Source organism: Sus scrofa, chromosome 6 (genome assembly GCF_000003025.6).
Source record: "Sus scrofa isolate TJ Tabasco breed Duroc chromosome 6, Sscrofa11.1, whole genome shotgun sequence".
Lineage (NCBI taxonomy): Eukaryota > Metazoa > Chordata > Mammalia > Artiodactyla > Suidae > Sus > Sus scrofa.
Window position 1 is genome coordinate 145,539,458 of NC_010448.4, and position 27,465 is coordinate 145,566,922.

At 43.4% G+C, this 27,465-nt stretch overlaps 1 protein-coding gene across 2 annotated transcripts in view; it reads left to right on the forward strand.

Moving 5' to 3' along the window:
- Positions 1-27,465, forward strand: part of SLC35D1 (solute carrier family 35 member D1) — a 63,470-nt gene that overhangs the window by 6,858 nt on the left and 29,147 nt on the right. Inside the window, exons 7-10 of one of the 2 annotated variants that reach the window (XM_021096493.1) lie at positions 2,049-2,151; positions 7,275-7,367; positions 23,614-23,681; positions 25,380-25,458. In XM_021096493.1, the coding sequence (XP_020952152.1) occupies positions 2,049-2,151; positions 7,275-7,367; positions 23,614-23,681; positions 25,380-25,458 (343 nt within the window). The remainder of the gene's footprint in view (positions 1-2,048; positions 2,152-7,274; positions 7,368-23,613; positions 23,682-25,379; positions 25,459-27,465) is intronic. The other variant, XM_003127939.6, reaches the window with a different exon arrangement.

Genomic DNA, 27,465 nt, shown 5'->3' on the forward strand with positions numbered 1-27,465 from the left:
TTCAATAGCTTGCTCACAGTTACATAGCTAATAAGCAGCAGAGCTGGAGTTTGAATCTGTGCCTGACTCTAGAGCCTATGTGCCTTTATGTACCATATGGCATTTTTTTACTTTGCATGCTGCTAAAGAAAATAGTGTCTCAGGAAAGGCAAATGATAATGAATTATTTCCTTTATGGAATAATAAATAATAGATTTGCTTTATTTGGCTTCACCTGAGATGAATCACAAATGCCATAACGTAGATAGTCTATTAAATTATTAAAGTTTTTTTCCATTGTTCTTAAGATATAGTTTTTTTATTTTTATTTTTTTGTTTTTTCTAAACATCTACTTTCTTTTTTTGTTCTTCTTTTTTTAATAGTTATTTCCCCAATACAGTTTTTTTTTTCTACTGCACAGCATGGTGACTCAGTTACACATACATGTACACATTCTATTTTCTCCCATGATCATGCTCCATCATAAGTGACTAGACATAGTTCCCAGTGCTACACAGCAGGATCCCATTGCTAATCCATTCCAAAGGCAAGAGTTTGTATCTATTAACCCCAAGCCCCTGAACCACCCCAGTCCCTACCCCAAGTTTTAGTTTTAAAAGAAATGGGGAAAGTGTATACCCAAAGACTCAGAAAATTGAAATGATGACTAGAAGCCTTCTACAGTGTCTTGCTCAGCCCAGAGCGTGCCTGCATGGGTTCACTAATGCCGCAAATTCTGCCTGACTTGTATTTTCCATCTGGGGGTTCCAGTGTTCTTCTCGAATTGGCTTATTTACTTTCCTCATCCCTGTAGTATAGGTGGGGGAGAATATTGTAAATCAATTCTATTTTGCCCTAAATCTCCAAATGAAATTCATTCTAAAAAAAAAAAAAAAAAAAGGAATAATTAGTTACTAGAATTTTGTTTGTGATATAGCTGACTACTTTTTCCTCTAGGTAATAGTGCCTCCTTGGAGAAAAATCCTCTATGTGCTTCCCACCTTTCTTTTTAAAAGTGCCAAACTAATCTCTGAAGCATTTCATCGAAGCTGGTGGGTTCCAAAATTTTGAACCAAACAACAGGGATTCCTCAAGGCTAACTCTGGCCTGCAAAAGGTTCTGAGGCAGAAACTATCTGGTCCAGCCTCATCTGACTAGACCTTTTGCCTTGAGAAAGAAATGGAGAGGAAGAGAGTCTGGAGTGAGAGGGTTGGCAGGCTGCTGAGAGGAGGAGGGTGGCGTTAGGTAGTTGTGCGTGAAATTGCAGCAGCGCAGAGCTCCTCAGCAATCCGTCCCAGTTCGTATAGCTACAAACAGATAGCACCTTTGCAGAATCACAGAATGCGGGGCCCCTGTCTTAGCTAGGGTGCAAAGATGTGCTGAAGGCACACTCTTCCTAGATTTTTATTCCGTTCAGTTTACTAAGTTCTTATCTTGTGCCTGGTGCTCTAGTAAATACTCGAAAACTTCGGTTTCCCTTAGCCTGCCAGTTAGACCTAACAGGCTCATTAGACCATTACTCCAAGTGTTGGAGGTCCTGCTCTGTGCTTAGATACTGGAATAGCCTGATCTCTGAACTGACCATGACCTGCGCTTCAGAAATTCCACCCAGGGGCCGAGCCACCTGTGCAAGACAGCTCTACCTTCTGTGTGAACCTTTGGAAAATGACATATTAACAACTTCATTCTCCTTTTGGTTTCTTTATCTGTGAAATTGAGCTCTGATGCCTTCTGCCTCCTTTAGATGTTTTGAAATGGTAAATTTGGTTGCTTCTTCTTAGCGTCTGACTTTGAATTCAGGTCAGTGTGCTATTAACTGAAATGGTTCCTTATTGCTAATTGCTATGTTTAAATGTTTGTGATTCTCATTTCTGAAGACTGCCATGTTGGTTATGAAATTGCACACTGTAACCAGGAACCAAGAAATACCAGTCGCCGATAAAATGCCTAATATTCCCTTACCTAGATGAGGGTGTGTTCTTGGAAATATTGTAGTTCTGATCTATTTAAAATGAATGCATGTTCTTTAAGTATTAGTTGCTATTAAAGTATTGTTTATGTTTTGCAGCTCTGACTTGGCATTTGATCTGGAAGGATATGTTTTTATTCTGATAAATGATGTGCTGACAGCAGCAAATGGTGCCTACGTAAAACAAAAATTAGATTCAAAGGTAGGTAGCAGTCTAATGCTTCTCTGAGATGTTTACTCATGTTGGGAGTTGTGATGTCAATTCATCGGGGAAATGTGGGGAAGAAAGAAAAATACTTGAGAGAGAACGGAAAGATGAGGGGATCTCTGAGAGTAAAATGCCTGTACTTTGGTGCTCCCGTAAGGAACTTCATTTTCTAATTAGCAATTAGATTTTACTGTTGGCTTCTCTGGAAGGGCCTGGGTGAATGTTGACCTTGAGTTGGAGAGTGATGCAAGTAAGGGGTGTTCATTAGAGAAAGTGTCACAAATGTTCACGGCTCTGTTCTAGAGGACTTGGTGAGGGACCTGGACAAGAGAAATACCTGGGCGCCCTTGAGCAGATTTTGGAAGTGGGTTGGAAGAGGCTGCAGAACAAGAGTGGACTTCGTATATTTGTCCACAGAAACCATCATCCCTCAGTATCCATGAGGAGTCGGCTCCAGGAACTCCCCCAGTTACCAAAATCTGCAGATGCTCAAGTCTCATATAAAATGGAGTAGTATTTATGTGTAACCTGTGCACATCCTCCCAGAGGCTTTAAGTCATCTCTACTTATAATACTTAATACAGTATAAATGCTGTGTAAATAGTTGTAAAATACAATGTAAATACTGTAAATAGTTGCCTGTGTTGCAAATTCAACTTTCTGGAATTTTTTTTTTTTTTTAATATTTCCATCCATTCTTGGTTGAATTCTCAGGTGCAGAACCCACGGGCCAACTCTAGTGGGAAACTTAGGAAGTATTAAAATCTCTCTTGGGGGACATGCCAAGTTCCCTGCCCCAGATCTCATACCCATGAACTTTATATACCCAGCTGTTTTCCTTCAACTGGCCTGTGCACTCAAAGGCTTTAAAGATATCTTTGTCCATCTAAAATATACCTTGAGGAGTTCCCGTCGTGGCGCAGTGGTTAACGAATCCGACTAGGAACCATGAGGTTGCGGGTTCGGTCCCTGCCCTTGCTCAGTGGGTTAACGATCCGGCGTTGCTGTGAGCTGTGGTGTAGGTTGCAGACGCGGCTCGGATCCTGCGTTGCAGTGGCTCTGGCGTAGGCCGGTGGCTACAGCTCCGATTCAACCCCTAGCCTGGGAACCTCCATATGCCGCCGGAGCGGCCCAGGAAATAGCAACAACAACAACAACAAAAGACAAAAAGACAAAAAAGACAAAAAAAAAAAAAATATATACCTTGAATTTTTAAACACACCAGATTTCATTTTGAGTTCAAGCCAAACCATTATAAAGCTGAGCATTTTGTGCCGCATTGCTGTTACTACATTATGGAATGAATTGCATTATCGTAAGAAGCTATGGGGAACTTGGCTTTACATATCATAGGATTGTCCTTTCTGTCGTAATGTGCCCCATGCGAAGACCCACATGAGCTGCTTATCGTGGATGTCATCATAGTTTTTCCTGAGCAGCTGGTGTATTTTTATCTCATAATTAAGTCTCGTAACTGACCATGGCTTTATCTTATGTTCCTACCCATGTGTTCTCTTCAGTTAGATGACTGTATCTGCTTAGTCTTCATGTGGCTCTGTTGCATATGTACAGCAGTTCTGAAACTACTTCAGGTCTCTTTTGGGGGGTTCAGATCATAGATGCAAATGTCCTGCCAACATGATAGTAGTATAAGTATAGAGTTTGTGTCATCTTGATGGGGGGCTTTGCCTTCTCCAGAAAGAAACCTTAGAATGCATAGCAATCCCACTAATTTTCATTATTCTCAGAAAATGTTCATTTTGAATAACCTAGAAGAAGTAAGGACAGTATGGTTTCTTTTTAAAAATTTTTTTTTTTTTGTCTTTTGTCTTTTTGTTGTTTTTGTTGTTGCTATTTCTTGGGCCGCTCCCGTGGCATATGGAGGTTCCCAGGCTAGGGGTCCAATCGGAGCTGCAGCTACCGGCCTACGCCAGAGCCACAGCAACGTGGGATCCGAGCCGCGTCTGCAACCTACACCACAGCTCACGGCAACGCCGGATCGTTAACCCACTGAGCAAGGGCAGGGACCGAACCCGCAACCTCATGGTTCCTAGTCAGATTCGTTAACCACTGCGCCACGACGGGAACTCCTAAAATTTTTTTTAAGGTTTTTTTTTTTTTTTTGGTCTTTTTGCCTTTTCTAGGGCCACTCCCTTGGCATTTGGAGGTTCCCAGGCCAAGGGTCTAATTGGAGCTGTAGCCATCGGGGCCTATGCCAGAGCCACAGCAGTGGGGGATCAGAGCTGCATCTCTGACCTATACCACAGCCCACGGCAACACCGGATCCTTAACCCACCAAGCAAGGCCAGGGATCAAACCTCCAGCCTCATGGTTCCTAGTCAGATTTGTTAACCACTGCACCACGACGGGAACTCCAGATTTCTTTTAACTGTAGTTAGTTTACAATGTTCTGTCAATTCAGTATGGATTATTTTCAACAAGTTTTCTTTAAATATAACTTTTATGTCTTGTTCTCTGCTCGTTTTCCATGACGACTCTGTATAATGATTGCATTCAAATGGAAGCTGTGATTAAATAAAGGGAGCTGTTGGAGATTTAGTTTTACTCTATGTTTTTTTTTTTTTTTTTCCCTCAGTCCTTTTGCTGAAAATTGGTAGTGGTGATAGCATTTCATTTGTCCAACAGCCTGAGATGTCTAAAATAGTACTGTCCCTTACAGTTCTGTGAAGTTGGAAATCTGTTATCTCTGCCGTCCATTAATGGTAGCCACAGCCACATGGAGCTGTCGAGCACTTGAATAGTGACAGGCACAGGTGAGGAACTGAGCTAGTAGTTGGGTGTGATTACAATTCATTGAAATTGCTGCATTTGGCCAGGGGCTACTGTACTGGACAGTATAGTCTAGGGTGCATCCTAGAACCTAGAAAAAAGCAAAGAGGGCTACTGAGTATTTTATTCCCGGGGGAGCCCTTCAGTCCCTCCCTCAGAAATGACATAACTTATTTGTTTGAGAACTTGAAGTATATTGATCTGCTTTTCATAGTTCATGGAGTAGGAGCAAAAATCCTATCTAAAGGCAGAGGCTTAGCAACAGTATGAAAGGTCAGCTACCTAGTAAGAGAAACTGGAAAACTATAAAAGTCAGATGGAACTACTCAAAAATGGACAACATTAATAAGAACACAATACAATAATGACATGATTACAATGATGTCCTAAATGAAATTTTAGTCGTTGCGCTCTGTTTAAGAAAGGGAAAAGATATTCAAAACTGTTTACAAGTAAAAAGAAAAACAACAGTTTTGCATTTGTCAGCTGTCTGGATGGTGTGTGTGTGTATGTGTGTGTGTAGGCATCTCTACATGTTTTAAAGTTTATTTTGTCCTACTAGGACCTTTTTCTTGTTGCCTTAGGCACACCTTCCCATTGATGCTTGTGGTGGCCATAAGCAGTTGGTTCTTTGGTCTATCTGCAAGGCAGTAGGGCACAATGTGATGCTTTTAATAAATCATGAGTTTTATTACCTGTAATTTCAGAACTGCTTGTAATCATGGTCTTTTGAAAACGAATCATGTGGGCCTAGAGACTTAGTGCTGCATTTCAGACCTGAGTGCAGCTACTGAATTTAAAACATTTTTAGCTTTGAACAAATTGCACAGGGAGTTCCCTGGTGGTCTAGTGGCTAAGACTCGGTGCCTTCACCACTGTGGCCTGGGTGAGTCCCTGGTCTGGGAACTGAGACCCTATATCAAGCCGCAGCATGCGGCAATCAAATTGAAAAAGAAAGAAATCACAGAAATAACATATTTATAATAGAAGTAGTAGAAAACATAGATAAGCAAGAGGAAGAAAATGTAAATCTCTCTTAATTCCACCATCAAATGGGAAGCACTGTCTTGATAGATAACCTTTTGTGTGTGTGTGTATGTACACACTTAACTATGAGAGAAAAATAAGAGAGTGATAATATATAATGTTTTCTTACCTATAGTTTTCATCAGTACTGTTTCATGCACGTCTTCCGTATCAATCAGTATTATGGTACATTTTTAGTGGCCGCATCATATTTCATTGTATGACTGTATCATAGTCTAATCAGCTGGTTAGTTTTCTACTGTTAGGTGTTTGTTTCCAGTTTTTCAGAGCTGCTTTTGAGGTCGTTTGACTTTTCATAACAGTTGGTGATCTTACAGTCACAGAAGTTAGTTAGTATACCCTTATATCCTCACGACTCCTTTTACCGCCCCCCTTAATCCCCTTAACTCAGGCCTACTTTTTCAGGTGACTCTGCTGCCTGTTGAATGTCCCGGAATTGTGTGAGCCAGAGTTCTCACAGGCTCCTTGTGTTTGAGGATGTGTGTGCTCCTTTGTTGCTCCCTAGGAGCTGAGGGCACAACTCTTCACACCGTGTTTTGGAAATTGTAGCGCAATCTTAATTTTTCTTTCTCTTTCTTTCTTTCTTTCCTTCCTTCCTTCCTTCCTTCCTTCCTTCCTTCCTTCCTTCCTTCCTTCTTTCTTTCTTTCTTTCTTTCTTTCTTTCTTTCTTTCCTTCCTTCCTTCCTTCCTTCCTTCCTTCTTTCCTTCCTTCTTCCCTTTCCATTCCTTTCCCTTCCTTTCGAGTAATCTTAATCTTTATTGTACTTCACATGTGCATTTTCAGAAATACTTCTCTGAGAAGTTATGTTTGTCTCTGTTGGTCTAGGTGAGCGTCTGTGTGTCTGGGTGGGTCTGTCCTTCCATCTCTTTTAAATGACCCTCTGTTGTGAGTTCCGCAAAGCCCAGGACTAACCTGATGACTTTTTCTTCAGTTCTGGAAAGGGAAGGGCTCCAAGGATGTGTTTCTATAGAGATGTTTGTGTTAAAAATAACCTCTTCCCTCCTTGTTGTTTTGAGGCAACCAGTTGATGTTATTTTTATTTCCCTGATTTTAGGCACTCAGGCAATTTATTTCTAATAAATTTAAAGTCTTGTTAGTTTGGTTTTTTTTCTTTGGAGCGCTTAGGTTATTAATGTTTGCAAAACTTCTGACTCAACTCATTTGTGGAGTATACTGGGGAGGGATGTGTGTGTCTGTTTGTAATTGGGGGTGGTACTCTGTGCAGCGTTGTCTCTATCTGCCAGACCCAAATGAAACACCTAATTTCTTGCCATTCTAGGAACTGGGAAAATATGGTCTGCTCTATTACAATGCACTGTTCATGATTCTGCCCACCCTGGCCATTGCATACATTACGGGAGATGCACAGAAGGTAGGCCATCTAAATATGGTTTCATAGCTTATGTTTTTGAATTTTATTTTTATCTGTATGACCAAAAGATAGACAGTGGGGTTGTTAAAAGGCAGCATTCGTAAGGGACCCAAACCTGAGAATTTGCTTTTTAGCTTGCTAATGTCAGGCTAACCTTTTTGGGTGGTACTAAAATAGCTTAAAATAGCTCTGGCTGTCAACTTAAAAACAGTGCATGCCAACTAGTGTCCTTCTCTTATGTGCCAAAAGGATAGAGGAAGGGAGCTTTTTTATATTTCTGCTAAACTGCAAAATAGGAAGAGTAGCAAACTGTCGTCGAAAACAAACAAAAAAAAAATCCTGAAGTAGTAGAATTCTTCAAACTTGAGCAAAATGCTTGGCATCGCTAGAAGCTCTGTTTTGGTATATAATTGTCATCCTGGCTTAAATCCCAAACTGTGTTTCCCCCCCACCCCCACCCCCCGGGAGATATTTAGCCCCGGTGGTGACTTAACCATATAAATAGCAACTAATATAACAGTTAACTCATTTTCTACAAATGTCTAGCTAAATAAATCCAGAGCAAAGTAGCAAACTAAATCCAGACGAGAATTTTTTTTCTGAAACAAGCCCATATTCGTAGGATAACAATTTGGTAACATTTTGTTAGAATTCACAACAAAATTTTCAAGCTTAAGGGAAATCTAGAATTCTTCCAAGGATTTGTATACCAGGATTCCTTCTCATGATTCCCCTAGCTCATAGTGTCTTTGGAATAAAGGTGTGCATTATTTATTCTCATGGCAGTGGTAAGTTCCACAAATCAGTAGGAATCAAACTGAAGAAAAGGCTTTTGGAAGTAGTTAGACTGTTAAAAAGTTGTTCTTGAGTCAAAGATAGGAGAAGACTGCCTGCTTATTAAAGCAGTTTTGTTTTCTTCATCAAGAACGCTTTCTTTTAAAACTGGCTTAGAACATGTTTTAATGAACTGTGACCTGGCTGCCAGCAGGCCTCAAAATGACTCCAGCGTAGGAAAGTAGGAAACTATTGTAGAGCTATTGCTCTAATAAAAGAGTGTTGAATACGTTTTTTTGCGGCTGTGAGAAAAGTGGGAAGAGAAACTAACATGTATTGAGTTCCTCTTCTGTGTTGGTCACTTTATATGTGTAGTGTCACGTGTCCCCATAACAGCTGTAGGAAGTTTCCAACGTGGAAACAGAGGCTCAGAGAGACTAAATAACTGGCCCACCATTGTCCTGTCAGTGGGTAGTAGAGTCAGGATTTAAACCAAGCCTGACTCCACAGACCGAGGTCGTTTCAGTGTTCTGCCTGCCTCTGGCTGACCCTGGCAGAAGCACCCTTCACTCTTTAGCTTTGGAGCAAAAATATAAAATAACCAGAGACCTCCTGGCAGCACAGATGGTTCCAAATCATGAAGCTCATCTCTACATAAGAACATTGGAAGAATTAACGTGGAAGCATTCTACAGACTTGGCAAAAATGGAATTTTCATTCATTTGAAACTGACGAGTAGCTTGTAGCTACTTGCAAAAAATGGACTGAAGGAAATATTTCTTCATTCCAGAGTGATGATTTAACTAGAAGTTATCTGTCAGGTTGCAGCAAAATTCACGGGTGCCTTGAAATTCAGTAACCTACTTTCAGTTTCAAATGGCTTCAATATAATTGCGAGTGTGTCCTCTGATTGGAAAAAATGACTCTGCCACCTATATTGGGATGAGATTTAGATTTTAGGGTTATTTTTCGTTTCTTTCTTTTTTTAAAGCAGAAGGGTGGGATTTGAGTAATCTTTAGTTTTTTTTTCCAATGAAAATGCCAAAGATCAAGAAAGGTTTATTTGGAAAGAGTAATGTTTTTCAGAATGACAGACTATCTAAATACTTTCAAGTTGGGATGATAAGCTAATTATTAAGGCTGAATTCACTGCTTTGTAATCAGTCCCATTAGTGTTTTGGGTTTCACGTAAATGTTTTTTGATTCTCATTCTTATTATTAATTAATATGATTCTAATAAAACATTTATTGGGGTATAGGTGGACAAAATTGCTGGCAGGCTTACAATCGCATGCTCTTTTTTTCTTTTCTTTTCTTTTCTTGTCTTTTTGTCTTTTTCTAAGGCCAAACCTGCAGCATGTGGATATTCCCAGGCTCAGGGTCTAATCAGAGCTGTAGCCACCGGCCTACACCACAGCCACAGCAACTCGGGATCCGGGCTGCATCTGCGACCTACACCACAGCTCACGGCAACGCCGGATCTTTAACCCACCAAGCAAGGCCAGGGATCAAACCCGCAACCTCGTGGTTCCTAGTCAGATTCGTTAACCACTGAGCCACGGCGGGAAGTCCTCAAGCTCTTTTTCTTAACATTCGCTCCTTAACATACTCTCCCTCTAACATCCTCAAATAGTTATTAAGTGCTGTTGTGTGTCTCACAGTGCTAGGCTCAGGTGATAAGAAAGAAGAAGAATCAGGTGGTAATCTTGCCTTTGGGGACCATACAGTCATCTTGGGGAGCAGACCTGTCCACACTAGGGTAATAACGGTTAGGTTCTGTAGGCGAAATGTTTGGGGGCGTTGTGGGTTGGCACATGGTAGTGGGTCAATTCCATCTCCTTGTCGGAGAAGGAATGCCTGTCTCATGAAGCTGTGCCTGCAGACAAAGTGAAAACACAAATGATGTATATAATCAGTATTTGGAATTTAGGGAGTGAGAATTCTGAGTTTGACTTTGTTTCTATATTCCTTTGTTCCTAAATTCCCTCCTTGTGCGCTTACTACAGGTTTTTTTTTTTTTTTAATTTAATTTTTTTTTTTTTTTTTTTTTTTTTTGGTCTTTTTGCCATTTCTTGGGCTGCTCCCTCGGCATATGGAGTTTCCCAGGCTAGGGGTCGAATCGGAGCTGCAGCCACCGGCCTATGCCAGAGCCACAGCAACGCAGGATCCAAGCCGCTTTTGCAACCTACACCACAGCTCACGGCAACAGTGGATCCTTAACCCACTGAGCAAGGCCAGGGACTGAACCCGCAACCTCATGGTTCCTAGTTGGATTCGTTAACCACTGCGCCATGACAGGAACTCCTCCAGTTTCATTTTAAGTTCAATTCAGGTTAGCGTTTCTGAGCATCTTCTTGGTGCTAAGTCCTCTTGGGAATGTGAGAGATACCGTGTGGCCCTTGCCACCCAAGGAAGACACTTGGCATGCTACAGACATGGTATAAGATCCAGCACCAAAGTGCATGCCCACCAGTCAGTACTCTTAAGTATTCAGGTTAGGAAGAAACTGGTGTGGGTTAAATATCACGATTGGCTTTTTAGAGGAGATGGGACTTGGTTTTCTTATCTACCACCTGCAACGAGTAATACTAGTCTGTTCTGGGGGTTGGTGTCAGAGATGTAATTTACAGAAGTGGTTGAATGATTGGCTTTTCTAACTGGCACAGAAGCAGTGGGTGGAAGCCCAGGATGCCCTAACGCGTCCAAGAAGCTCATAGCATCCTACAAGAGGCTGCAGTTCATTTCTCCCACTAAAGGTTCAGTGTCAAGGTAGGCAGTGGGCTGTTTGTCTGAAGTGCTGGCAAGAAAGGTTCTCATTACAGACTGGAATATGTGGTAGGATTTCAGGTTAAGGGTTTTCTAGTAAGTCACGTTCATTTTCACTGTGTGTCTTTTAGGCTTGGGTTTTCCCTTCTAAGTATGTGTACGTCTTAAGTGGACAAGCATTCATGTATCATGTATGTGCACACACTTTTTTTTTTTTTTTTAAGTGAACCCTTTTTGGGTGTGTGGTGGTTTATTTAAAAAAAAAAAACAAAAACAAAAAAAAAACCTATTCCCAGAGTTCCCATCATGGCTCAGCAGTTAACGAATCTGACCAGCATCCACAAGGACGCAGATTCAATCCCTGGCCTTGCTCCCTTGCTCAGTGGGTTGAGGATCTGGGTTGCTGTGAGTTGTGATGTAGGTTGCAGATGCAGCTTAGATCCTGCGTTGCTGTGTCTCTGGCGTAGGCCGGTGACTACAGCTCCGATTGGACCCCTAGCCTGGGAACCTCCGTATGTTGCGGGTGTGGCCCTAAAAAAGCAAAATGAAATAAAATCAAAAAATAAAAAACACTACTGCCTTATTAACAACATCAGTCTACTTTTGGCCTTCAAATAATGCCTCGCCTACAGGGCCTGATAATCTTGTACCTGTTAAGATGCTTCCATGTTAATCATTTTCCCGGCTCCTCCTTGCGGACCTGTGTTGTAGGTAGTTACCTGAGTGAGAGAGGTTAAGGACAGGCTCCAGGTTGCACAGCGATTGAGTTGAGTCCTAGAACCAGTCGCCCTGACTCCAGGCAGATCTCTTGCTGTTTGCCTGATTATATCTGCCTCCCAAAGCCATTTGCTGCCTCCCTGACTTTATTTTTCCCCGTTGGGGACTTCCATGCATACAGAACAAGCTACTGAATGCAACAGACACCTCCGATTAGTATTAGAAGTTGAGTCTCTGCAGCTTGGCTTTGTTGTTGCTTAATTGTTTACAAAGAGTCATTAATTTCATCCGTTGAATATTTATTGAGTGTTTATGTGTCAGGTGCTGTTCTCATTTTAAAAAAGGAGCTTGCGTTCTAATGGAGTAAGATAGGCTAAACATTAATTGTGTCATAAGAGCTATGAAGAGAAATAAACAAGGAGGAGCGTGCCTGGGGAAATGCTATTCTGGATAAGATGATTAGGGAAAGCTTCTGAGCAGACACGGAGCTCAAGAGGCCGAGAGACCAGTTCATGTGGCTCTTTGGCAGGTGCCGTCTTGGTCAAGGGAAGAGCAGGTTCTAAGGGCTGAGGTGGGAGTGCTTTGCTCATTTACAAGGAGCATTTTCTTGAAGAGGTAAATGTCAGGAGAAGCTCTTTTGGGGCTTGAAAGATATGGAGGCAGAGAAACAAAAGTTACATCCCAGGTAGAACTTGTGGCATGAACACAATCACAGCCACGAGGACTGGTCTCTGCAGGACCCGACTCTGCTGTGTGGTTGGAAAGTGGAAGTCAGCAACTTTGGAGGCCTGGAGCCCACAGGGAGCTTTGGGTTCCAGCCCTTACATTCCCAGATGAGGGAACTGGGGCCCAAAGAGGGGTCGGGACTAGAACCCAGATTCCTTGACTAGGGCTCTCTTCCCGCTGCCCCCCATCCTGCTTCCTTCTAAGTTGGGACCAGTGCCAGACACAGGAATTTGAAATCATTCTGCAGAGAATGACACGCAGAATGACATAAGGGTGACGTAAGGGATACAGTGGAGAGAATTTAGGGCCGGAATGCAAAGACCAGCAACCTCCAGTTCTGTCCCTGGTCACCATCTGACTCTGAATGAGTCCCTTCTGCCCTCCAGGTCTGCTTTGTCATATATAAACCGAGTAGGTTGGATCAACCAAGTTGGTTGGTTCTTTTCGGGGCTGCAACAGCATTTCTGAGGAGCGGAAGGCATGCCTTGCCGAGGCTGGGCTGCTCTTCTGATCGCTGGCACGAGCCCAGCTGCTTCCCGGCTCCTGATAACCTGTGCTGATGAACTCTCATCTGTTGGACTCCTGGCTTTCCTCACCCAGAGCTGTTTTGCCTGGAAGCTCTCTATGTGTTGGATGCGAAGATCTCCAGGATAAATTGTTAAATAAAGAAGCACAGTGTTAAAGCAGTGTATAGGGAATGCTACCTTTTTTTTTTTTTTTTTTTTTTTTTTGTCTTTTTGCCATTTCTTGGGCCGCTCCTGTGGCGTATGGAGGTTCCTAGGCTAGGGATCGAGTCGGAACTGTAGACACTGGCCTACAGCAGAGCCACAGCAACTCAGGAGCTGAGCTGCCTCTGCAACCTACACCACAGCTTACTGCAATGCTGGATCCTTAACCCACTGAGCAAGGCCAGGGATCGAACCCACAACCTCATGGTTCCTAGTCGGATTCGTTAACCACTGTGCCACGACGGGAACTCTGGGAATACTACTTTTGAGTAAAAAAGAGGGGGGGATATAAGAATATATATACACATTCATTTTGTTTACTTATTATTTAAGTAAGGAAACCCTGTAAGAATGTAATGAAATGAATAAAGTAACCACCAGTCTGTGTGTATGAGAGAAAGAACAGGGTGAGTGTAGAACAGAAGTGAGAGGGAGGCTTTTTTTTCCATTTTTGGCTGCCCCTTGGCATATGGAGTTCCTGGGCCAGGGATCAGATCTGAGCAGCAATTGCTGCAGTGGCAGTGCAGGATCCTTAACCTACTGTCCTGGCCTGGGGATCCAGGGATCCAACCTGCATCCCAGGGCTCCAGAGACACTGCCGATCCCTTTGCACCACAGTGGGAACTCCCAAGACTCTCATTATTTGTCCTCTTATATTTTTTTGATCGTTCCACTATGTGAATGTATCTTAAATTACATTTTCTAGGAGTTCCCCGTCGTGGCTCAGCAGAAATGCATCTGACTAGTATCCATGAGGACACAGGTTCGATCCCTAGCCTTGCTCAGTGGGCTAAGGATCCAGAGTTACCATGAGCTGAGGTGTAGGTCACAGATACGACTCCAATCTGGTGTTGCTGTGGCGTAGGCCAGTGTCTACAGCTCCAATTCTACCCCTAGCCTGGGAATCTCTGTATGCCGCTGGTGTGGCCCTAGAAAAAAAAAAAAAAAAAAAAAAAGACAAAAAGATTTACATTTTCTAAAAGGAACAAAAGAAAAAGATAAAAGTTTTTTTTTCTATAAATAATGACTATTCTGTGATGAATTCTAAATGTTAAAATAACTGGGGGAGGTGGGACAAATTAATTTGTTCTCATTTTTCAGAGTTACAGACTCTTGACCCAGGATGCAGATTGAAGCAAAATCAGATCCAAATTATTTTTCTCAAAATCCCACTGCTAACTTTAGTAGGTAGAGGAGGGAAAACTCCCCTCTGTTAGGGCAGGAATCCAGTAAGAGGGCTCCCAAACAACAGCTCCCTAGGGAGGCAGAAGTTATACCGAGCAATTGATGGGGCTGGCAAAGCCTTTATGCCAGAATTGATGGCCAAAGAAGAACCTAAATTACCATAAAAATTGAAAGGCAGGTTTCCATGGAACGACTCATCCCAGTGAGCATGAAGTCCTTGGCAAAACTCCTGAGAAACCAAACTCTGTGAGTGTGTTTGTATATGTGTGTGTGTGTGTGTGTGTGTGTGTGTGTGTGTGTGTGTGTGTACTTTTTTAAAAAGTTGAAGTTCTCAAAGTCCTGAGTTTTTTAGAAACGAAGGCACCAACATATTCAGCATTTAGTTTTTTTAAACATGTCTTTTAAAAAATCCCAGGACAACTGTGTATTTTGCAAAAGCCAGTTTACCATTAACCACAGAGATCCAGTTAACCTAAAGGCAGAGCAAGCATCAGTTGACTTACCAAAATGTGAGGTAGGACCGACTGTGTTTCAACTTGTTAGTCGCTGCTTCCAAAAGGGAATGTCTGCAGCACAAAGCCAGTGATTCAGAGTCACAGGAATTGGAGCCTGGCTTTCTGACAGCACATCCTGCTAGGTGTTCTCGCACAGGAATGGAAGAACAGACCTCTTGCTGTAGATCTCACAAGGCCAGCACTGTAGACACTTGGTACACTGTATAATGTCTTCATTATATCAGTGGTTAAAGTACGTGGCACAGATGAGTTTTACAGGAAAAGTTCCTGCACAGATCATCTACTGGGAGGTATCTCTTATGAAGAAGCATTGCTGCTGAATAATGAAGAATTTTCAGGTTTCTGCTTCTGCCTGTCCAGAATCATTTAATATTTTCTGGGTCCCTTTGTGACCCAGAGTCCTTGAAGTATTTTCTCCACATAGAGACAAGGCCCTTCTGCTTTCTGGGCCTTGGTATTTTCAAGCATGATATGAGTGGATTGGATCCGTTATTCTCTATTTGTGCATGACCGCATCTTTCTCCTTGCCTGTATTTGACAAAGTATTGTTTTTTGCTATCCCTTTGAAGATTTGCTTTTTTTAAAATAAGAGTAAGTGACCCAGGAGTTTCTGCTGTGGTGCAGCGGGATCTGCGGTGTCTTGGGAGTCCTGGGACATGGATTCAATCCCCCACCCACACAGTGGGTTAAGGATCTGCTCTTGCCACAGCTGTGGCTTGGGTTGCAACTATAGCTTGGATCTGATCCTGGCCCAGAAACTCCATAGCCCTCTGGCTGGCCAAAAAAGAAAAAAAAAAAAAAAAAGAAAGAAAGAGTAAGTGCCCCATTGTTAAGCTGGAGTGTATAGTTTTGCCATGATATGTAGGCTTTAACATAGGCGGCAGAGTCTGGTGAGCAGGGGTCTTAAAGATCTCGGGGCTCCTATTGCTTGTCTGAACCAGCAGCAGGAAGCAGGCAGATGGGTCCAGTAGTGCAGAGGAAGGGGCGGTGACCTAGGACCGCTGGCTCCATGAACTTGTCTAGCTTTCCTGAGGTAGGTAAGGGGCCATGCAGATCATTGGCAGCAAGGACATGATCTTGTGCCTTAGCAAGTTTCCTAGCAGTCTGCTATTGAGGTTAAGGATTTGATGTTTTCCTCGAGTTTTGGTGGGAAAGAATTTTCAAAATGGAATGGTATCATTCATCAGCCTTTTTTCTTTGCCCTGAAGTCCAAAGACTCGGTGTTGTGGAATTTTTTAGGTTGTATAGTAAGCGGAGAGGTACCCAAACACATACAAAAATGTCTCAGTCATGCTTTGGATTTTATTTCAAATCTCAAGTAGGTTGACACCTCTTTGTGAAGCAGATTTTCCAGCGAGTGAGAGGGGTTGCATCTAAGACTCAGGTACACATTGAAATTATTCCATGCTTCTCACTAGATTAGGGGTGGTGATTTGGTGGTAAAGTGACGTTGTAGACGTTGCCACGTAGCCCAGCACTTTCTCGCGAAGCCTGCACATGCATAGCCTCAGACTCTTCTCCAAGGGAGTGGTCCAGATAGGCAGATCCTTCCATTAGAGCTGGTTGATTAGACGAAATATGATCATATCCCTGCACTAGATTTTTGTTTTCTGTTTTAAAAATTGAGGTGTAGTTGACCTAAATATTATTAGTTTCAGGTGTACCTTCACTAGATTTTATTGATTATGAGTGGGTTTTTTGGTTTGTTTGTTTTTGCTTTTTAGGGCCGAACTCGCGGCACATGTAAGTTCCCAGGCTAGGGGGTCGAATCAGAGCTACAGCTGCCGGCTTACGCCAGAGCCGCAGCAACTCAGGATCTGAGCCGTGTCTGCGACCTACACCACAGCTCACGGCAACGCCAGATCCTCAATCCACTGAGCAAGGCCAGGAATTGAACCCATATTCTCATGGATCCTAGTTGGGGTCATTGACTGCTGAGCCCCGAAGGGAGCTCCGTGATTATGTTATTGATGATGTAGCGTTACTGCCTAATCATACTCAGATACTCCCCCTTCTCTTAATTTTCTTAACCCAAGCAGCTAAAGAACACATTTTTTTCATTAAAATTTTTTAAAAAATATTTTTGATTTAACCAGAAGTCTCATTCAAACCAAATGCCTAGTTTTAGGAAGCAGTAGGTCCATGTAACCCATTTGCCCATTGATTGTGCCACATTCTTTTCATGCCTGTGGCGTGTATTGGCCTGTGACGCCTTACAGCACCAGCACCTGCGCAACCAGAGACCTCGTTACAGCAGAAGGAAAGCCTTAGAAAACATCTTTGGATGTTCTGTCTGTATTCACAGCCAGGACTGAAGACTGCAGGCCTTGTGGCAAAGAGCCCATCTAGTTCTGTGTCACCCAGAATGACCAAGCAGGTCATTTTCTTCCCAATGCCCCCTTTATCAGCATCCTCTAGGGGCAGAAGTTTTGTTTCGTTTTAAATCTTTTTTTTTTTTCTTTTTTTTTCCCCTGAGTGACAAAGCACATTCTCACCATGCCTTCTTTATTTCCTGTCTTGAGAAGAAAAATTTGCTTGCATCTCTGTCCCTGAGCGATAACAGTGGTAGAAGTTTAAGGGAATAATCTCTCTGTATGTGAACTATGTATACATTTAAAGTGTCTGTATTATCTCAGTTGATTCTCACAAGAGGCAGATGGAGCGGTTTTCTATAGGTAGAGGCTGAGAAAGGTTCAATGACTTTATCATGGCCTCAAAGAAAATTAATGGCAGAGTTTGAATTAGAACGTTTACTTTTTATTTTATTTTATTTTTTGTCTTTTCTAGGGCCGCAGTCACGGCATATGGAGATTCCCAGGCTAGGGGTCGAATCGGAGCTGTAGCCGCCGGTCTACGCCAGAGCCACAGCAGCGCAGGATCCAAGCCGAGTCTGCAACCTACACCGCAGCTCGCGGCAACGCCGATCCCTTACCCACTGAGCAAGGCTAGGGACCGAACCTGCAACCTCATGGTTCCTAGTCAGATTCATTAACCACGCCAAGAGGGGAATTCCTAGAACTTTTACTTTTTGATTCTAACCATGCAGAGCCATCCAGGAGAAAAATTCACAATATATTGCTTTGTCTTTGGCTTTCCTTAGTAGTACAGCTAGAAAGGTACTTAATATTTCTGAGCCTAGAGCATAATAGCATAATAACTTAATAAGCAGTGGTTTTATTTATTTTATTTTGTCTTTTTAGGGCTACACCCACAGCACATGGAGGTTCCCAGGCTAGGGGTCCAATTGGAGCTGTAGCCGCCGGCCTACACCACAGCCACAGCAACGCCAGATCCAAGCCACGCCTGTGACCTACACCACAGCTCCTGGCCATGCCGGATCCTTAACCCACTGAACGAGGCCAGGGACTGAACCCATGACCTCACGGATACTAGTCAGGTTTGTTAACTGCTGAGCCATGATGGGAACGCCTGTGTGTTTTTTGTTTGTTTGTTTTGTAACACCATTTTTATGGTAGGGAGAGTGGGCTCCATTGTATATTAGGACTGTTTGAGCCATATCTCCCCTGGAGCTATTTTTTCAGATGGCTGCTGTTTGTTCTGTGGCAGCTAAAGATCATTCCTTTGGCAAAAATGGGACTGTAACAGGCTGCCTGTGCCAGACACTCGCTCTCTCCAGAGACAGGCTGAGTATTTACCGAAAGAAAAAAAAAAAAATCCCATGAGAATGATTTTTCTGTTTTTGAATTTTATACAAATGGGCTTATGTCTGCGAGATTTATTTTAATATTCTACAGATAGAGTTGTTCTGTTCCCAAAGGAAACAGCGCACTATAAGTTTGGCACTTTCCCGAAGAAAACTGAATGCTCAGTGAAGAGAACATTGGGCCTGGAGGACACAGGCTAAAGTGTACCATGGGTTAGCTGTGTTACCTAAAGTAAGTCACTCCTTGTCTTTTGGGGATAACTAGGCTTGGCCTTTCTTCCTTACAGGGGGGTTGTGGAGGACTCAAATGACAGGCTGTATACGGAAGCGCTTTGTGAGCTATAATGTGCTCTGCAGATATAAAGGCAGTACATTTTTATTGCCACCATTTATTCCTTCGTTATCAGCAACCTGATAAGCCGGGTCTTCAGCGCAGTGCTCCGAGGCCTGCCTCCTATGGGGCCTGGCACATGATTAGGACTTAGCACGTGTCACATTGTACATCTGAATCGTTGCTGCGAGAGAAGGGAATATAAAATAGAATTGAGAAAGAAAGAAGAAGGTATTAAATAGCAGATTAGGCTTTACCTAGGAAAAGGTCAGTGCATTAAAGAAATAGCAGGAGAAACTATTCAAGATGAAGTACAGGAAAAAAAAAAGACTAGAAAACAAATGGCCAGATTACGAGTGACGTGTGCAGCAATTTTTTTTTTTTTTTTCTGTCTTTTTGGCATTTCTTGGGGAGCTCTCGCAGCATATGGAGGTTCCCAGGCTAGGGGTTGAATCAGAGCTGTCGCCACTGGCCTACACCACAAGCCACAGCAACGTAGGATCCAAGCCGTGTCTGCAAGCTGCACCACAGCTCCCGGCAATGCCGGATCCTTAACCCACTGAGCAAGGGCAGGGATCAAACCCGCAACCTCATCGTTCCTAGTTAGATTCGTTAACCACTGCGCCACGATGGGAACGCCAATGTGCAGCAATATTAAGAGGTTTCACATGTGTGTAACTATAGTCCTGAAAAAAGAGGCAGGGCAGGGGGCAGAAAAAAATATTTGAAGAAATAATGGCTGAAGTTTTTCCAAATTGGATGAAGACGCTAAACCTACATATACTAGGAGCTCAGTAAACCTTGGTTAGAATAAACATAAAGGAAACTATACCACAGAGAGGGCTCTTTCTTTTTACTTTTTTTTCTTTTTTTTTTTGAGAAGGATAGTTCATCATGGTAAAAGGTTTAGTATAATTAAGTGAGCATAGCAATCGTGAGCGGGTATATGTTCTTGATGAGAGCTGCCAGATATACGAAGCAAAAACTGATAGAACAGAAAGGATACATAGACCCATCTGCAATTATAGTAGGAGATGGTAACATTCTGCTTCCAGTAATTGATAAAACAACTAAAGTGAAAGGCATTAAATACAGAGACGACTTGACGTTGTATATGTATATGACGTTGTATATGACGTTGTATATGACGTCTGTATATGAAATAGAATGTAGTCTATTTCTTCAAGACTATTAGGTCTGGGGCGGGGGGGGAGTCCCGCTGTGTTGCAGCTGTGGCTCAGATTCTGACCCAGGAACTTGCATATGCCTCGGGTGCTACCAAAAAAACAGAAGGAGTATTAGGTCCGTAATACTTATTGCTCTGGTTTATCTGTGTGAGTCTTGCCATGCTTCAGCCGAATATTAAATTACAATTCCATGTCCGTGTACAAATATTTTAAGCATTTAACCCTAAAAGTAACATTTGATTCCTTAGACTAATATTTCTCTAATCATTTAACCTCTACAGTTAAGAAGTAAATTTATATTGTGATTCAGTTCACATTCCCATGTACACATAAATGAAGCAAAATTTCATGAAAAAAAAATTTATTCCTGTTAAATAGAATGCACCCCTCTTTCTTTCTTTCTTTCCTTCTCTCTCTCTCTCTCTCTTTAGGGCCATACCTGCAGCATATGGAGGTTCCCAGGCTAGGGGTCAAATCGGAGCTATAGCCACTGGCCTACGCCACAGCTACAGCAACGCCAGATCCCAGCCGTATCTGCAACCTACACCACAGCTCATCACTGGATCCTTAACCCACTGAGAGAGGCCAGGGATCAAACGTGCATTGGATCAAACGTGCATTCTCATGGATACTAGTCAGATTCCTTTCCGCCAAGCCCGCCAGAGCTCTGAATGCTCTCCTTTTTCTATTTTGTTCTATTTTATTTTTCGTTGCTATTTATGATAAAGTCAACTGATTCATGACCTAAAAAAGTTTAGAATTGCAATGAGATACCGTTTCCTTAATCACTAGGATGATCTCAAACAGTTGCACGTATAGATATGAATGTAGAGCAGCGCTCATACAGGGCTGGGGGGGATACAGGATGGTATGGCTACTTTGGAGAACAGTTTGGCCATTTCTTATAAAGTCAAAGACATATTTACTGAAAGAACCAAGCCATCTGCGTTATGCCAAGTGAAAGAAGCCAGACATAAAAGAGTGCATACTATACAATCCCATTCATTTAAAATTACTGAACAGCAAAACTCTGGTGACAGAAGATAGATCTGACGTTCCCAGGGGTTGTAAGTGGGGGAGGGGATTGATTGTAAAGGGGCAGGAACTTTCTGAGATGGCAAATCATTTTTATCCAGCTTTCCTGAGATATGATTGACATGTACGGTTGTGTAAGTTTGCGTTGTACGGCGGTTGATTGGATATGGTTATGTGTTAGGAAGTGATTGAGACAGTAGCATTAGTTGACATTGCCATTAGCTCACATAACCGCCATTTCTTTTTTGTGGTGAAAACAGGATCTACTCTTAGTAACTTTTAAGTATGTAATATAGAACTGTGAACTATAATACCATGCTTTTACATTAGATCCCTAGAGCATGTGCATCTGAGAAGTCGTAAAAGCAACATCTCTCCATTTCCCCCCACACCCCAGCCCCTGGCAGACAGCAGGAGAACTCTGTTTCTATGAATTTGGCTTTTTTAGATTGTATATATAAGTGAGATCAGGCAGTGTTTGTCTTTCTCTGTCTGGTTTATGTCACTTTGCATAATGCCCTCAAGGTCCATCCATGTGGTTGCAAATGGTGGGCTCTCCTTTCTCATGGCTAAATAGTTTTTGTGTGTGTGCCTGCATGTTCTGTTGTGGCTGTGCCAGTTTACGTTCCCAGCAGCAGTACACAAGGGGTCTCTTTTCTCCAAGTTCCTGCCAGTGCTTGTTACTGCTTGTCTTTTTGATGATGGCCATTCTAACAGGTGTGGGGGGCTATCTCATTGTGGTTTGGAGGTGCATTTTTCTGATGATCAATGAGGCTGAGCACCTTTTCCTGTACCTGCTGTCCATTTGTACTTTTTTATGGAGGTTCCCAGACTAGGGGTGGAATTGGAGCTGCAGCTGCAGGCCTACACTGCAGCCACAGCAATGAGGTCCAAGCCTCGCCTGTGACCTACACCACAGCTCATGGCAATGCCAGATCCTTAACCCACTGAGCTAGGCCAGGGATTGAACCCACAACCTCATGGTTCCTAGTCGGACTTGTTTCTGCTGTGCCATGCCGGGAACGCCTTGGGGAATTTTATTTTTTATATGTTATGCCTCAACAAAGAACCATAAACAAATCAAATGTCTACTGTCTGTCACATGCTTTATTCAGAATGTGATTCAATGAATGTGATGTGAAGTTCCCATCAAGGCTCAGCAGTTAATGAGCCCGACTAGTATCCATGAGGACATAGGTTCGATCCCTGGCTTTGCCCAGTGGGTCAAAGATCTGGCATGGCCCTGAGCTGTGGTGTAGGTCACAGACATGGCTCAGATCCTGCCTTGCTGTGGCTATGGTGTAGGCCAGTGGCTTCAGCTCCGATTTGACCCCTAGCCTGGGCATCTCCATAGGCCGTGGACATGGTCCTGAAAAGAAAAAAAATTAACATAATCCCCCCCCCCACCCCCGCCAGAGCTCACAGTCTGCAGACACCATGTAGAAAGACTTGCAGTTCAGAGAGGCAAGAGCCCTAGAGAGAAGTACTTCTTGATCTGAGGGAGCCCCACAAAGGAGCTGCTTGACTTCTGGTTGGATAGATCAGCAGGAGTCAGATGAACATTGAGGCGAAGGACCTTCCAGGCAAAGGCATGTGAGTGTGAAACTGCCTGTTAGGTTTCTAAACCACAGGGACCCTGGAGCTGTGAGATTTATGTTGAAATTGGACAGGTTGGCAGAGAGAGAAAACGTGGAACACTTCTCACATTTGCTTAACAAACTCATATATCGCAAGAGAATTTATGTCCTCGAAAGAGGAACCCTCCCTCTTGGATGAGAGATGAGCTGATCCACGCACCCTATCATTTCTATTCATTCCGTTGCTTTTGGCTTAAAAACAAACAAAACGACCGAACCCTTGCTTTTACTAAGTCAATTGCTTTAAAATAGTGATTCCCCCTGCACAGACCCCGGCTCAGTTTTTGTCACCAGGCTGTACTTGAACTTTCGCGTGTTAGGGAAGGGAAGTATGTTTTAAGTTTTGAGAAAGCCTTTATTTAATACAACCATCTGGGAGGACTGCTTAGATTAGCAGGACTGTGCCTTCAAGCAAATAGCAAGCAGGGTTTTTTTTTTTTCTCCTCTTCGTACCAACCGGGAAGAGTACAGAGTCTCCTTCATGGTACTTTTTTTTTTTTTTTTTTTTTCGTCTTTTTGCCATTTTTTGGGCTGCTCCTGCACATGGAGATTCTCAGGCTAGGGGTTGAATCGGAGCTGTAGCCGCCGGCCTATGCCAGAGCCACAGCAACGTGGGATCCAAGCCGCATCTGCAACCTACACCACAGCTCACGGCAACGCAGGATCCTTAACCCACTGAGCAAGGCCAGGGACTGAACCCGCAACCTCATGGTTCCTAGTCAGATTCGTTAACCACTGGCCCACGACGGGAACTCCCCTTCGCAGTGCATTTTGGAAAGGAGAACACCTTATGCAGCTGCTTGTTGATTCAGCTCTTTGTACATGAAATTCCTGAATATCACTCTCTGTCCTTGGAGTGATGCGGGAAGGGTGCATATGTGTCGGTGTGGTGGGAGCAGGGGCATAGGATTTCGATTAATGAATGGGACAGCTGGCTCGGCAGGCCTGCTCTACAATCAGATGCTTTCTTGTGTATTTCAGGCAATGGATTTTGAAGGCTGGGCGGACACCCTCTTTCTTCTGCAGTTCACCCTCTCTTGTGTGATGGGGTAAGCCGTTGCTGCCTTGTTAGCAGATAGTTTTCTTAGAGAAATTTGTTCTAGCATCGTTTGGCCTATTCCTCAAGTGTCCTGTCTCTTGAGTGTATCAGCTTAAGATCAACCTTCAGATTCAGGAGGTTTCACCACCCTTGGGAGAGTGCCCTCAGGACTACCAAATTAATCTCAGAGTCATGCGTAGAAGGATGGAGAAAAAAACTAATATTTTACCCAGAAAGCTAGTATGTGACAAGCACCCTTTTATTTCAGCATGCATTATATTTTGTTTTGTTTTGCTTTTTTTTGTTTGTTTTTTAGGGCCACACCCGAGGCATATGGAGGTTCCCAGGATAGGGGTCCATTCGGAGCTACAGCTGCTGGCCTACACCACTGCCACAGCAACATCAGATCTGAGCCACAACTGTGACCTACACCGCAGCTCACAACAATGCCAGATCCTTAACCCACTGCGTGAAGCCAGGGATTGAACCCACAACCTCATGGTTCCTAGTCAGCTTTGTTTCTTCTGTGCCACAACGGCAACTCCCAGCATGCATTATTGAATTTTGGTTTTGCATCGGCCATTTGGCTGATACTGCTGTCCCTTCACCTATGAGAAAGCAGGCTCGGGACTCAAGTAAATTGCCTAAGTTTGCAGAATTGGTAGGCAGCAGGGACAGCCTTTGGATTTAGGGCTGACTTCTCCCTAGCAGGTTGTGCAAGGCAAGAGCGTGTCTACAAATGGGCCTCTTCTCTTCATCTCCGTATTTCCCTCGTGCTTTTTCCCTCAGCCAGTCATTTCAGTTGATGTTTGTGACTGGCTCTGACACAGGCTAGGCACACGGAGAGTGGATGCTTCCAAGTCAAGTTGACATGATACCCTGGGTACTGAGTCAGGCTCAGAAGCCTCATTGGCAATCTGGGAGTTCCAGCTGCTGCCACTTAGTTGTTGAGTGAACTCTAACCCCTCTGTAAGTGGTTCCCACTTGCTCTTCTTCCATCCTCAAGAAGCTGTCTTGCCTTCATCCTGGTCTATAGTCATAGTGACCTCATGGAGCACACACACCTGAGCCAGGCCCTGTGCGCCCTGAGCTTTCTGTCTGGTTTCGGTGAATTAGGACCGTGATCTAAAAAGTGTGCTCATGATTATGAATGGTAGTCTCAGGGTTTTGGTGCAGTAGCTGGGAGAAACACCTGATCACTAAATGGGCATGTGTTTCTACTGAAACTTTATTTTTTTTTAAATTTTTAATTAAAAAAAAATTTTTTTTGTCTTTTCGTCTTTTCTAGGGCCGCACTCATGGCACATGGAGGTTCCCAGGCTAGGGGTCTAATCAGAGCCATAGCAGCCAGCCTACACCAGAGCCACAGCAACGCCAGATCCCAACCATGTCTGCCACCTACACCACAGCTCACGGCAATGCCAGATCCTTAACCCACTGAGCGAGGCCAGGGATGGAACCTGCAACCTCCTGGTTCCTAGTCAGATTCATTAACCACTGCGCCACAACGGGAACTCTCTAGTGAAACTTTAAAACATCTGAAGCTGCAGTGTCAGCAGCAGTGAGGCAGGGAAAGCTCACAGCCAGTCAGTGACTAGTAGAATGTGTTGGCATGGCTGACACTGATTGTTTTCCTTAGCTAGAGATGATTGTAAAGGAAGCAATCAGATCTTAACTTCTAGATACCTCTCCCTTCTTTTTTTTCCAGATTTATCTTGATGTACGCCACAGTACTCTGCACGCAGTATAATTCTGCTCTTACAACTACAATAGTTGGCTGTATTAAGGTGAGGTGAAAAAATACTCTTCTCTGTTGGGTACCTGCTTTGTTTTAAAATTGTTCCTCTAAAAGAAGTCTGGCTATGGCCTTAAACCCCATAATTCTTACTTACTCACAGATTGTCTTAATAGTTTGGCAAACTGTGCTGATGGTTTCTGAAAGTCTTTAAGAGCATTAATCTCTGCTTTTGGGAAGCTTGGCTCTGAGGAGCAGGGGGAAAGGCCATGTATCATCTAAGGGAAGAGGAAGGAGAAGCAGGCCTGTTTCTGACAGAGCAGGTGACTAGCTCGGTAGTGACAGGTGTGTCCCTTTAATTCCCAGTGAGAACTCTCCTCTTCCTGGGAGAGTTCTGGCCGTTTTATAGGGAAAAGGATGCCTGCCAGCAGCTCATCAAGGCAGCTTTCCTAAGTGTGAGCCAGACCTTACATGGCCCCCTTTTAAAAGCTGCATGACATTTCCAGTGATGTCACTGCCTCCTGACCCATTTCATTTGAAGGAGGCTCATTTGTCTTCAGCCAGGAGAGCCAAGGGAACTGGAACATTGAGCTGTGTAGTTGGTGGCTTAAAGCCTGAGGCCTTTTTCATCTGACTCTGTAACTCTAGTGCTTTAGGATCCAAGAGGCCACAGCATCCCTGAATTGCACGAGAATAAGCGAGGTGGCTTGCTTTCTAAAAAAGCAAGATAGAGAGAAGGAGGCCCTTGAGCATCTGGAGGGAAGCGTGCAGTTGCCCAGGGACTGACTTTCTGACGCCTCAGTTGTCAGTACCGAGGGAAGGGGGTGCCGAGGTAAAGCTTTTACTGTTCCTCTAAGTTTCCCTTTGTGCCCCCAACAGAGTTGTGTCTACCTGACCTCATTTTATTTATTTGAAAAAAGTTTTATTTTTTCATTAATTAATTAATTTTGCTTTTTAGGGCCGCACCTGTTGCATATGGAATTTCAAGATTAGGGGTCGAATCAGAGCTGCAGCTGCCAGCCTGCACCGCAGTCACAGCAACACGAGATCCTTAACCCACTGAGTGAGGCCAGGGATAGAACCTGCATCCTCGTGGATACTAGTCAGGTTCATAACCCACTGAGCCACAATGGGAACTCCTATATTTAAAAATTTTTGTGTTAAGTATAATTGATTTGCAATGTTGTGCCAATCTCTGCTGTATAGCAGTGACTCAGTCACACACACACATTCTTTATTTTTAATTAATTAATTATTTTTTTCTTTTTAGGGACACACCCGTGGCATATGGAGGTTCCCAGGCTAGGGGGTCTAATCGGAGCTGTAGCCACCAGCCTACGCCACAGCCACAGCAACGCCAGATCTGAGCCAACCTACACCACAGCTCACGGCAACGCAGGATCCTTATGAGCAAGGCCAGGGATCGAACCCACAATCTCATGGTTCTGAGATTCATTTCCCACTGTGCCACGATGGAAACTCCCATTCTTTGTTTTTAAATATTATTTTCCATCGTGGTCTGTCCCAGGAGAGATTGGATATAGTTCCCTGTGCTATACAGTAGGACTTTATTGTCTATCATTCTAAATGTGATAGTTTGCATCTATTAACCCCAAACCACCTGACCTCATTTGAGAAACTAGATTTGGGGGTCTGTAACCAGAAATCTTGGAATTGGGAGTGTTTGGTGTGACTAGAATTCTAAGTTAAGCTGTAACACGTCAGCTGTGTGAACTGCGGTGAAAGCTAGAAATAAGCCTTCAAAGGCCCGGGCTGGCTGAGACAGCTTTAGCCCTCAAATTAGCTCTCAGCCCTGTTTGGGTTTTATAAGGTGACTGCTTCATGAGCAAAGGCGATGGCTTGCCTCTTCAGAATACAAACTGCAAGAACATGAGAGACAGGAGAATTGGTGCCACGTTTTTCACCAAGAAGAAGGATGGTGCAGGGAAGTTATTTAGCAAATAACTAAACCTTGTTTGCTTGAAATTTCTCAATGTATGGTCTTGATCATTGTCCGCATGGGGTACAAGTACAGTCGTGCTCTCATTAACATAGTCTA